This window comes from Gavialis gangeticus, unplaced genomic scaffold (assembly GCF_001723915.1).
Source record: "Gavialis gangeticus isolate Ggan-Ray unplaced genomic scaffold, GavGan_comp1, whole genome shotgun sequence".
Lineage (NCBI taxonomy): Eukaryota > Metazoa > Chordata > Crocodylia > Gavialidae > Gavialis > Gavialis gangeticus.
Window position 1 is genome coordinate 6,927,860 of NW_017728973.1, and position 13,552 is coordinate 6,941,411.

Consider the following 13,552-nt stretch of genomic DNA (forward strand, 5'->3'; position numbering starts at 1 on the left):
ACCTTCCAACCCTAATGTCTATGAAATCTATGAAATGTTATTACAATAAGATCCCCCAACATAGAACTCTGGCTGTTGCAGTCAAGCCCTTAGCATTGTGGCAGAGCAGTTAGTTTTAACCAGCTCTAATTGGTGTCCCACAACCTGTAGTGTCCTTTCTCTGCAGCTCAGGGGCTCTCATGAGCTTCCTTTCTAAACTGGAAACACATTAAAGCAAAGCTCCCCCACTTTGACCTGACTCCACATATGTTGGGGTGAGTGAAGGACTGTGCAATGGATGAAAGCACATGAGCACTGCAATAAAATAAAGAAGTTTTGGAAAGTTGGTGATCAAACTGCAGAACTGATTACACTACTGAGTGCAAGCTGTGGTAACTAAAACCAAGCTGCAAGGCAGCAAGAGCTGGTGAGAGGGGAGAAAAATGCAGTAGAGTGAAACAGCTTTTTCTGGTGCAGAGCTCTTGGCTTCTCTTTTTCTCTGAGGTTTACAAAGACCAGCGCAGGCACTACCCAACCTTCCTGATTTGCATGAGCCAGAGCTATCACTGTTAATCCAGTTTGTTGAGGACTAGCTGTGTCTGGGGCAAGAACTACCCTCCCCATGCTTTGGACAGGTCAGCTCTGGGACTGGTACTGACCCTCATGCCAGATGCCTCTGCTGTCAGAATGAACAGCTGTTTGTTTGGTTTCTGTTCCTTTGTTATTGTCGTTGCCTTTTCCCAGCCTTGATTTTCTTATGGCTTCTGCAGCCCAAAGCTCAGGGCAGTGAATTTCCCCAGGAGACTCTGAAGTGGCAGTTCAAAGGGCACTGAGATGTAGACAATGTGTTCTAGAGATGTTTATGAGTTGCAGGATCTCAGTCCAGTTCCTACAGGACAAGTGTCCAGGTTGGACCACCATCAGAACAGCCACTAATAATATCCAGATATTATTCAACTACTTTACAAAGGATATCTTATCTCAAACAGCTTTACAAAGGTCATCTTCCCCATTTTATAGGTGGAGGAACTAAGTGCCCAACGTCATGCAGTAGCCCAATAGTAGAGCTAAGAACAGAGCCCCACATCTCCAATATTACTAGCCAGGTCTCTATCCACCCCTGCTTTCTTTCCTATGATCCTTTCCTATCCATAGAGATCTTCCTGTCTCACCATCAGCTGGCTACCTTGCCAGAAGTCTCAGGACAGAAAGTGAGGACTAAATAGCTTGCAGAGAATAAACTCCCCTCTTAACTCTACTGGACAGCCCTTCTCTCCCGTACAATGCTGAGACCTTGTATTTTGGAACTCATCATCACACCATGCAAAAGAATAGCTTAATAAGTTGTGTATTTATTTATATGAACAATAGCAGCCTCTCCAGTGACAGCAGCTAGGACAAAGCTTATGAAAGCGACCCTCATGCTTAAGGTTCAATACCAGCCTGAGGTTAAGAAAAGAAATATCTAGGCAACAGAATTACACTTAAAAAATAATACAAGATGAGGTGTTGTGGGAAAGGGAAGAAGTCTCTCTTGTTCTTCTGGAGGACCAGCCATTGCCTTGGACAATGGATACAGTAATTTCTGTGCCCTTTACCATTACTCTGGAACAGCTGCTGCTGTAATCCTAGCAAGCAAGTCACGAGTGAACAGGCTGCTTGCTCTAGGCAGGGGTGCTTACCTCCATTGTCAGTCCGTTTTAGGGCTCCATCTTTGTGAGGACACAGCTCACATCTCTTGAAATCAAGCAGAAACAACAATGTTAGAATGATTCTCAGGAACAGAGGGTGGAAACAGAAGTTATCTCATTTAGTGCACAGCTGGATTACAGGAATGGTGTTTTTTAGTTCTTTCTGGGAGATAGAGGAAGGAAAGGACAGTAAATGGTAAGGGTGAGGAGGCTACTCCACAGCAGAGCCAGATACTATTGTATCTACACTACCATTGCTGCAGTTACACCCAGGAAGTCCTTTAAACCATTAGGATTAGGAACCAGATCCCCAATTGATGTAAATGAGTAAGGTTCCAGCTGACTTCGGTGAGTCCTATGGTGATTTATACTGAGGATTTAGGCTAAGGATTAAACTCACGGTCACTTTTCTTCTGCCTCAGCTATGATAACATGGTTGGCAGAAAAAAAATAGCACAGATGATACAGTCTTTTTTGGTTATTAGTTCAACCTCAGTCAGTAGTCATCACAAGTTATTTCTTGGTGGGCCATATGAAATGAATTTGGTTGCTCCCAGATCAAAGACATGCAAACCATCCACAGAGAACAATTCATTCAAATAATCTTGCTCCTTTTTCTATTCATGAATTATCACAAATTATTTGTATAAATATAATGGCTGTTATGATGCTATTTCCCAGCTGCACGTTATTTGCAAAATGCTCTCAGCAGTCATTGCTTTGAGCATTTTTGCTGATTATATTCATCCCTGGGTAGAAAGCCAACATGTCACTCAATTCCCACTGGGCTGAAGTTATACACACATCATCCCTTTTGTGCTAGAATTTCGTTCTAGTTCCAATACATCAGCATGACCAACTCATGCTTTGTCTTGCTTTGTTTTTAACAGGAGCATCCTGAGATATGGTGTCTACCTTAATGCCCCACCTTCTGGAGTCAGAGGATTATATATGTTTATTGTTTTTTGGTTTGTTTTTTTTTCAATATCAGCTCTTAGCTTTTGGGACAGTGAAGAAAAACTGGAAAACATAACTCAGAAAGCAAAAAGCAAGAGGCCCAAATCATCATCATCATTAATAATAATAACAACAATAACAATAATAATATCATGATTTTTAAAGCAATATTACAATTTTGGAGGGTCTGACTCGTGGTTTGAGTGCTTGGGGTCGACACCCCTGTAAATAATGCTTACACTTTATGTTCTTACCACAGGGCTGAATTTCACCCTTCTTGTAGGGTGGTGTCAAGAATAGGACTCAAACCCAGATGCAGCAGAAGAGAAGATCAAGCCCTGCCCTGCATTTGCAACTGGCCCAGTAGCTGTCACCTGCTCCTTTCTCCCTCTTTTCCCCCAGCTGATCATTGTGGCACCTCAGGGGGTGAGCCCAGGATACCCCTGGATGAGTTGTGCTCTCTCTTCTGGGCCTGCTCTTCACAACTCTTTGTGCTTGGGGGAATGGTAAAATGGGGGTGGCCTCTAGAGTGAAATGAGCTTAAAGGAAAGGGAACAGAGAAACCTCCCCCCAGAAGTGGAAGAACTACTTCGTAAAGACCCCAGCCCCAGCAGTAATACAAATGTGTCACAAGGGGCACCGAGCCCAGCCCAACAGACAATGAAAGGGCGGGCTGAGAGGGTAGCAGAAAAGAGGCCTGGGCCATCCACTCAGCACTCCCAGACATGGGCCCCAGCCACCAATTCCCTCCTTGCAACTGCTTTGATGGCCTTCCCGGTCTGCTGTACATCCCTGAAGAAGGAGGAACCAGGCTGCTGGGGACAGTGCATTTGGGCAAAGGACAGCCCAAATGGAAGAGGATGGATGGCCCCTGAGTGCAACAAAGCAGCAGAGGAAAGCTCCCCACCCTGAGCCCTTGTGATAACCTGGGTCAGTTTATAAGGAAAGCAGAGGCTGGCTCAACAGCCCCAGCCTCAGTGAGAGGAATTGCCATGGGGGACAGCAGAATAATGCCTCTGCCCTAAGCTGTTTCCACACCACTCCTAGACACAAGCCCCAGCTGTCAGCTCCATCCTCCCCACAGACTTAACAGACTTCCTGGGCCAGCTTCACATCTCTGCCTGTCTCTGCCTCTTCAGGAAAGCAGAAAAAGGAATCCCACTAATGAGGAGGCCACTGGGGCAAAAGAGAGCATGAGGGGATGGGGATTAGCAACCCCCCATGAGCAGAAGAGCTGTCAAGGAAATGCTGTCAGGCTGGAAAGGGAGGGGAGACCTGCCCAAACCCCTCCCCTGCCACACAGTAAGGAAAGTAGCCATGAGGGATAAGAGATTTGTTCAGCAATGCACCCCCTCATAGGGCTGAAAGCAATGGCCAGGGAGGACAACGGGAGTAAATGACATTTCCACTATGCAACCTGCCTCAGGCACACAGCATTTGCTCGAGCAGGCACACAGCATTTGGTTGAGCATCCCACCAAAGGTGAATCCAGGTATTCATTCTTTTTCCACACTCATTTCTACCCCTGGCTATTTGTATCTGATTATTTGTATCACATGGCTGGACACATAGGTCACATGTTACTTTCCCTGCTCCATGGCTGGATGATCCAAGGTCCACAAAGAGCTTTCAAAATGGTTATGAACATGGTTCTGGCCTGGACATTTAGGTACCTTCGTTTGTGCTGGTGACTCTTTTCCTGATAGGGAACAGTCTTCCTGGTTTGCTCTCGTGTTTGTGGAGAGGGGTCACAGACCAAGCCGGATGAGAATTTTCTTTTTCCTCATTACAATGTAAATGAAAATGAAAAGTATCTCTCATTCTTGTTGATTAATTTATTGGGCTTTGGCAGAAATACTAAAACTCAGACAATATCCCTGCAAACAGACGGCTTTGGGGAAATTGTCCATTTTGTTAAAAAGCCATTTTTTAACAAAACTGTTTCAACAGAAAATTTTTGTGCAGCTCTAGTTCTGGATGCTCTCAAAATGAACCAGTGGGTTGCACTGCAGTGAGTATTCATGGATACGAGATTCTTGTTTGTTTGCATTTGTTGTATTTACCCAGCTCTAGTGATTCACTGCTCTATGGAGCAGATGTCCTGAGCTACACAATTCATCATAACACTTTGTAATTTGCCTTGTACTAGAGTCCTCAGCAAAAACTGCCATTGTTGAAGCATGCATAAATACTGAACTCCTCTCGACCCCCTGGGGTACTGCCGCTAGAACAGGCCTGAGGTATCTTCTCCATTGGGATTTTGCCACAGTGTAGACACAGTTTACATTAGTACAACACAATCTGCACCAGGGCAGTTTAGCCCGCTTCTAATAAGATGCAAGTCATGTAGCATCAGCGCAGGCTATGTCAGCACCAGGGGTTTGTAACAGGATAGCTATACTGGTAGATAAACTCCTAAAGCCTGATTCTCCATTGCCCTTACCATGCACGTAGCATTGGCTTTTGCACCACAGCAACTGGGTGCATGTTGCTGCCATTCTTGTTGGCTTTGTGTTTTGCACCCACTTTGAATTGGCCCCTACAACGTAACTATTATTTGTGTTACGGGTTTGCATAGCACCTAGCAACTTGAAGATCCAGACCTCTGATTTCAACCCTCAGGCACTACTGTAGTAAAAATAATAAAATACAGGTAGCTCTTGCTGCTCTGGCTTACACTGTATGTGTGCTTTAGACAAACAGGAAAACTGAGTCGCTAGGGCTTTTGTCCTTACTAAATCCATGTGAAATTATAGCAAATAACTAGAAATAAGAAACAGGCCAATTCCATCAGCAATCAGTGTCCCCATTGCAAATATACCATTGCCAGTGGATGCTGATTTGGTATATGAATAGCCATAGGTTGCATTTCCACATAGCTGTGTACTAGGCCCAGACTGCTAGGGCACTAGAGTTTGTTCCCAGGATTCCTGTGGAAAGCATGGCAAAGCCAGGATAGAAGAACAACGGGGTTAACTACAGCACTGTACTAAGAAATTTGCACTTGAAAAGGCCCCTCCACTCTCCCCCCAGCCCCTCAGATCAAAGCAGCTCTCCCACCACGCGATTAGTAAAGCTCTGATCGTAACAAGAGGGGTTAACAGCTCTGTAGGCCCCACACAAGACTTTTAATAGCCCTGCTTCTAAATGACAGCTAAAGCCTTCACATGATCCCCTCACATGAGTGCCCTCTGGCCATTGCAGCTCGCTGGGCTTCCTAGACAATTTGATTACAAAGTGGATGGGTTTTCAGTTGCTTACTGTAAGTACAATAATGTCCACAGCATCCTTTAGAGACCTGATCATTTGAGGAGGGGGTTAGGAGCAGGGATTAACAATACCTCTTCCTTTTATTCAACCTATATGGTCTAGTCTAGTCTCTTGAGTTCTCTTTCTAGCTCTGGAAGAAGAGAAGTGCCTGTTGATTAAAACAGAAGGTAGGACTTCTGGGTTTTTTTCTTCCCTTGGACAGGGCTATATAACCTTGTGGTTAAACTCAGTGACTGGGAAACTTCTGGGTTTTCTTCCCAGAGAGGAAGTGGAGTCTAGCTGACAAAGCAGAGGTGTGGGATTCAGGTAACCTTAGTTGTAAAACACTGGGAAAGTGTCAAACTATTTCCTTGGGCCGAGGTTCCCTTGTAAAGCAGCGGTATTAATATTTACCTCATACAGGTTTTTGATGAAGTCAATCAATGTTGTGAAGTGCTTTGATATTCGCATATGAGGAAAATAGCGTATTATGAAGAAAACTGATTAAACACAATATACGATTAGACTCTCTTATTTCTCAGTGGAGTTCAGCTGAGAGTGCCAGCCACTGTCAGTGAGATATGAATGCCAATGAATCCTGCCACTAGGAAAACAATACTTTGCACAGGTAGAATAGTATTTTTCATCTCAGGCTGTAAAAGCACTTTCCACAGACAGATACTTCTCTTTTTACAGACGGGGCAGCCAATGGATAGATGCAGTGGCACCTTAGAAGCGTAACAAAGCCTTTTCCTCTGAGTCCTGGTAGACTAACTTATCCACCAAGCGTTCCAGTGGGTAAAGTGACTCAGACCTAGGCATACAAGTCATAAGAGCTGACTCAGTTCCCTTGTTCTGACCATACTGTTTCCTACATCAAAGGACTAGACTCTTTCTAAGTATTTACCCATCTGTGCGTCTGTTGCTATGACTGCTGGAGTCTGACTCAAAAGGTGAAGGATTTGGATAGGAAACCATCCCCAGCTCTTCCTAGGAAGGAAGATTATCACTGTCCAGTTATTATGGTGGAATGTCACACGACAGAATGGCATTGCTGAAGCCCACCACGCATTGTCTAACAGATTTCACTGAGAGCGAGTCAAATGAGGAACCACCTGCAGGGCCTTTGTCCTCCTGATGTCTGGAAGGCGAGTTGAAGGGCATATACTGCTGCTGAAATATTACAATCCTTGCAAGAAGCACAGGTGAGGAGGACTTGTGTGTGCATGCATTATTTCAGCTTAGACATTGTTTGAATTGTAACGAACATAGCAGAGCTTCCTTTCTTCTGCACTGGGGGCAGAGGAGGGACACGAAATCAAAATTACCATTCCTGTCTGTCCCTCTGCTAAGAAATAATTTGCATGATGTTAAACCACCCTGAGGCATATTTCATCTGCCTTACCACGGAAAACAGCATTTCTCAGTGCTCAGACCTGGGGTCTGAGAGTCTGGTCTTGTTCGTACTGCCAGTTCTAATAGGGGTATGAGCTAATGCAAGCCAGGAGGCATAACTTTTATACATAATGCTTCCACTTATTCACCTTTGCCAAATCACTTCATTTCCGTGTATCCATCAGTAAAACAAGTAGAGTTATTATTTCCATTGCAGTAGTTTATATAGGCCCCACTTGGAATTGAGGGCACTGTTGTAGTAGGTGCTATACAGATACATATTAAAGGGTCATCTACTTAGGTTCATGAAATATGTGATTTAAAATTTAGTTACTCCAGTCCAAAAGTCAGTGTGGACATTTGTTTGTGTAGGACTTCTCTACACATAAAAGTCACAGCAGTTAAATTGTTTTTTTAATGCATTTAATTAACCCAGCGTAAGCTCCTGTGCAGACATTCTTATTTCCAGCTTAAACTAATTCCTAGGATAAGGCCACAAGAACAAGGTAACACAAGGTAAGCCAGGGTGTAAAATTACAGTGTGTTAGCAGTAAATATGAGATACCTTGCCCCCCTTATATTCACTTTCATTTATCTTGGACTATCACAACATAGCTGCGCACTGTAAAGTCAAACCTGGGTTTACCTTGCGTTAGCTTGTTTATGTACTTGTAAGAGTGCTTGCAGGAGAAGTCAGTGCCGAGTCACTAGTACCATGTAAATTCATTCCTGGGGTCACCTCTCCAAAGTTAAATGAGTACAATTTTCTCATATCAACAAATCCTTGAGTCTGTAAGGTCTGATCCCCACCTCAAGTTGCACAGAGGTGTTATTATAAACTGATTTCATCAAACAAATACAATGTTGTATGTTGATGCTTAAATTGGTTTAAATATGCTTTATATTGGTTAACTTGTTGCTATTTACAAGGATAAGCTAAATTGATGTAACTAGTTTTAAACCAATATAAGTGTGTCCTCAGATGGGTTTGTGCTAATTTAATTTCAGCTGGTAGTTTTGATACATAGACTACTTCTAGGAACATGTTTAAGCTAAACCAAAACAAAAACCTCTTAAATCAAATAGAGTGTCTATATGGGGGCTTTATACCAGTTTAATTAAATCATTTTAAAAACCATGTGATTTAGCAAGGCCTAAAAGACAGCCCCTGGCCTAATGATTTTTTTCTTTTTTGCTTTACAAGGGTGATGCCAGAATAAATTAATGAGCCCTTGTAAAGTGCTGTAGGATGCTAAGTTGCTACTGAGCCTCAAACTGAATTGAGGGCAAGGTGCCTAGAATTCTTTCTATAGTCTTACACACTACCTGAACTATGTCAGCTTCATCCACACATGAACACAGACACCCATGCATGCACATGCCCATCCCACACTTGCTAACCTTGGGGGGGAGGGGTGATGAAAGGGAAAAAGAAATATGGGGGTCTCTTTTTAGAGACTAACCATAATCTATGGAGGGTGTTGGGAGGCCAGAGATAAAGATTATCAGCCCCTACCAACCTACTAATAAAAAGGATTGTGCAGCACTTTTCACCCCTGTATCTCAAAGCACTGCACAAATGTTGGTCAATATAATTTTGCTTACTAGAAAACAGGGAAACTGAACAAGAGAGTTAGGCAGCTCAGTATAAGGTGAGGAGACAGAATGTCTTGCCCAGGGTCATGCCCAGGGTTAGGAACAGAGCTTGGAGTTGAACCTGACTCTCCTGAATAACTGTACACTGCAGCCCTCACCAGGGAACTACACACTGCTTTCCCAAGAAACAGAGGAGAAAAAAAATAGTCTATGTAATATAAGGACAAAGTATGGCTCATACTCACCACCCGGGCGGCTCTCTCTTGTGATTCACATTTTCGACAGAACCAGGGTCCAGTAGGAACCTGGACAATTCCATAGCAAGCTGAAACAAAAGTAGGAGATGGTCATATGGCTTATTTTTCATTGCTTATTGAATATATACTGTTTTCTATGATTATAAAAAGGGGATGTTCCAGCCTAAGCAAAGCTTTAAACAACAGAACCGTAATACAAGATCATAAATTAACATTAAACAGTAGCTTCTCCACCGCACCCCTACCCTCTAGCAGCAGAACTCTGCCCTCTCAAAATACCAAGCTCCCTCTCCTGCCATCACAAGTCTCTCACAGAACATAGTTTGGCTTTGATCACGCCTGCAGATTAGAGTACTATAGAAAAAGTCAGCCTGAAACAAATCTGAAGCTTAAAAGGAACAGTTAGCACACCTAGTTTGACCCCCACCATGTAATACAGACTGTAGAATTTCACCCAGTCCACATAGGCACAGAGTAGTGAAATACCAGTAACTTGTCTATATTTGCACAAGAGCTTGGACTATAACCCAGGTCTTAAAACCCCTATCACCCCTTCATCAGTGAACCAGACAGTCTTCAGTAGCAGCAACTCTGGGCAGGTAAGGGGAGGCAAGAGACAAAAAAAACCCAACCAAGCTCCCACAGCTGGGAACTAGATTTTCAGGAGAGTTCAGTCCCTAAATAAGTGACCACATTTTCCAAAATGCTCAAAACTCAGCAGCTTCCATGATGACAGTCTTAGCCAGACTTTTATCAAAAGACTTCATGCCCCAATATGAAGAAAATATCTGAATATGTAGCCTAAAGGGAAGCTGAGTTCTTTGGAGAACCTTCCTCTGAGTCTGCCCAGAATAGGGTGGATAGAGTGCTTATAGCTCCTTGCTCCCTGTCCTAACCAGTTTCAACCCTGCCAGTTCCCACTTTATTTATTAGATTCAAGGTAATTAAAAATATGCCTATCCAAGGCTGTAGGCACCCTAACTATTGTTAGCAATACAATAGGATCCCAGCAGCATGAATGGAATAATTTTAATGGGCACTCAGCCAGCCAGACACCTACAGATCCTCTTTTATACCCCTTCATTACTGTAAGAACCTAACATTAGACTTTTCCATAAGCCGTGTCCAACAGATATCTTTTTGTAGCATGCCTGGAAGGTCACCAACTTTGGGCCATTTCAGAGCAATGTTGGGAGCAGGTTCCACTTTAACATAATAGCCTCTAGTTCATATCCAGGCAAATATGAACAAAGCTTTGCCCCAGCAGTCTTTGGTTTTGCCATCATTACTGATTGTCGCTAGATCTCTGTGCAAACAAAAGCTCTCTCTTTTTCATAACCAGCCTGTTTCCTTTCTGTGATGATGGGACAGTACAAACTCTGGGCTACTAGTCCTGTACAAGGTTTGGCAGTGTCACCTGAGGACACTCTGACTTTTTCAGCCACCCCATGCCAAACCCAGCCAAGGAATGGCCTTGATGAGTCCTGAAGGACCTTCTGACTCTGAGACGATGCTGGTTCCAATGCCACTAAGGCAGGTGGGTTTAAAGCTACAGAAACAAAGAAAAGACAGGGGTAAAGGGTAAAATAATTCATGCTCCAGCCACTAAGGCAGAACAAACTACATCCTCTTTATTCCACCTCCAAATCTGAGCTGACAGTTGGGGTGGAATCCAGTCGCCCAAGATATTTGAAACTAGGTTCGACAGAGCATCTGAAAATATATTGCTGCAAGCAATCTTGTGATGGTCCCTTGGGGATTGACAAACATGACCCCAGTTGGTTTTTTTCCTCTCTCTAATGCCTGTGATTTTATGTGAACCAGAAAAAAAATGTGGTGATGGAATTAAACCAAAAGGGCTGGCTCACTCAACGATGAGCCAAGGCATACACATAAGAAAATAGAAACTGTATAAAAGCAATGATAGAGGAGCCTGCCTTGGGTCCATCTTTAGCAGTGGGCTTTAGGCCAGAAGCAAGCACTCAGCTGGAGACATTATTCATTTCCATACCCATTGCTTCAAGAAGAAAGAAAAGAAGAAAGAATAACAACTGCACAGAACTGAACATATTAATTTCCCATTTTGATTAGATTTTTGTTGACATTTAGAATTCTGATGGAAGGGAAGAGACTAAATGTTCATGATTCTTTGCAAAAATATCATAACCTTTTTTTGACTAGTTTTAATGCAAAGCTTTGAAGTAAGCTCAAAAATAGCTTTTTGCCCCTTTGTTTTATTCAGGAGATCATTTCAAACACTAAACATGATTTTGCCAATATTCAGGAATTACAAAGAGAGAAACTAACAGATTAACAGGTGGTATTTTGCCTCAGTAAGAGTTAATTAAAAGCGAACCAAAACCACACCCCAATGCCAACTCTATGGGAGAGAATAATGCTTTCAGATTTCATCTAGGATATACTTGAAGTTACTAGCACTTGAAGGAGGCCTCCAAGTTCTAAAGATCTTGCTGGGTGTATTTAATAGGCTGCTCCATGACTCTGACTTTCTTAAATAAAAAGTGCTTTGCAAGCCCAACCAAAATCAAATACTATATGCTTGCTCTGCCATTGCCACAGCTAATAGAAAACACACCAGTCTTAACACCTGTGCTGACCTGAAAACAGAGACACCCTGAAAGGATAAAAGCACTGTTCTTGTTTGCAAATGAAAGCATCTTGGTTCATCTGGGGAGTGGGGTTGCAGATGCCACTGCCCATCATTTCCATCTGGTAATCAGTCATGAAAAAAAATATCTTGAAGCTTCTGGTATTACACATAATGGGAAGTAGGAGAATTATATCAGTGATGTTAAAACAACCTGGTGTAATTCTGAAGGGACTTGCAGCAGAATGGAGTGGGGTTAGGGCCTCCCGGAATAAACTGTTTTATGACAGGAGACACCCAAGCATTAGTTCTGCCTTTGAGGAAATTTCCCCTGCAAGCTTCACATCTTCTGTTTAACTCGCCTTTGCTCACCTGGTTGCAAACTACCTCTTAACACAGGTGTGAGCCTGGATATGACAACCACATGCATCTCAGGAGAAAGCCCAACCTCCAAACTCAAAGCAACGCAGCATATTATTAAAGTTGAGGGAAGGGCATGCGTGCGTGCACACATATACACACTTGGCTTTGCCTAGTGATATGGGCAAGGGGTTGCCTACAGAAAAAGGATAGATAAATACTGGCATATGGACATGATCAGGATAGATCCAAAACCTGACAGATACCAGATGAGACAAGATGCTTATTGCTTAACCTTATCAAGCAAGCACTTCCTCAGTTTTGCAGCCTCTTTCCTTCTGCTGGATTTAAACTAAACCAAAGCAAATGTGCTTGCATGCACACACACACACATGCATACACATACATATACATACACACATGCATACACACATATATGCACCTGCATATACACACATATATACACACATACACATGTGCATGCATGTGCACACATATATACACATACACACATTCACATGCACGCACACATATCTGCAAATACACACATGCATACACACAAATACTCATGTATAGGCACATGTACACAGACACTCACACATACATATATATATACACACAGACACATACATATACTCACATGTATACGCAAATATATACACAGGTACACATGCACACATACATATACATACACACATAAATACACTAATACACACATATACTCATGCATAGGCACGTGTACATGGAGACACATACATATATATATATATACGTACACTCGTGTATACGCAAATATATACACCGGTACCTATGCACCCGTATACACACATACACAGACACATGCACACATGGATACACGTACATGCGCACGCACACACACATGTGCACACGCACTCTGCTGCTTCCGAGATCTGACGGCGCAAACTTTCCGGTCCAAGCCCGCTGCGCGAGTGCGAAGTGATTTAAACATGCAAATGATCCTTATCTCGAGGGAGGTGGGGGGAGGCGAGGGGGGTTGTTTCCTCCCCGCCTCGGAGGATGCGGCCCGGGGGGGTGAGTGCCCGCAGCCATGTGCGGCCGGGAGCAGCACCAGCCCTGGCCAGGACAGCTGGCTTCACCCTCCTCCGCCTCCTGCCCCACGTTAACCATCTGCCAGCGCAGCCCGAGCCCCTGCCCCTGCCCCTGCCCCTGCCCCTGCCTGCCAAGAGCCACCTTCTCCCTCCCCGCAGCCGCCCCAGCGCCCCGGGCCGGGGCAGCTCGCGGGAGCCGGCAGCAGCCCGGAAGGAAGCGGGAGGAGCTGCCAGAGGTCAGCGCTGTCTGGCCGGGCCCCCCGGAGCCCAGGCTGGCGACATCGCAGCGCAGGAGCCGCCGCGGGTCATAAATAACTCCCGGCCGCTGCCGCTGGCCCGGCCGACAGATCGCGGGGCTCGGCCCCCGCCCGCCGCCGCCGCCTCCCACCT

The 13,552-nt window shown here is 44.1% G+C and overlaps 1 protein-coding gene across 5 annotated transcripts in view; it reads right to left on the reverse strand.

Annotated features, from left to right (window-relative positions):
• The window catches only part of MLLT6 (MLLT6, PHD finger domain containing), a 108,327-nt gene that overhangs the window by 93,769 nt on the left and 1,006 nt on the right, over positions 1-13,552 (reverse strand). For all 5 annotated transcript variants that reach the window (XM_019507696.1, XM_019507672.1, XM_019507688.1 and 2 more), the window contains exons 2-3: positions 9,113-9,192; positions 1,662-1,716 (exon numbers count right to left, since the gene is read on the reverse strand). In XM_019507696.1, coding sequence (XP_019363241.1) covers positions 1,662-1,716; positions 9,113-9,192 — 135 coding nt within the window. The remainder of the gene's footprint in view (positions 1-1,661; positions 1,717-9,112; positions 9,193-13,552) is intronic.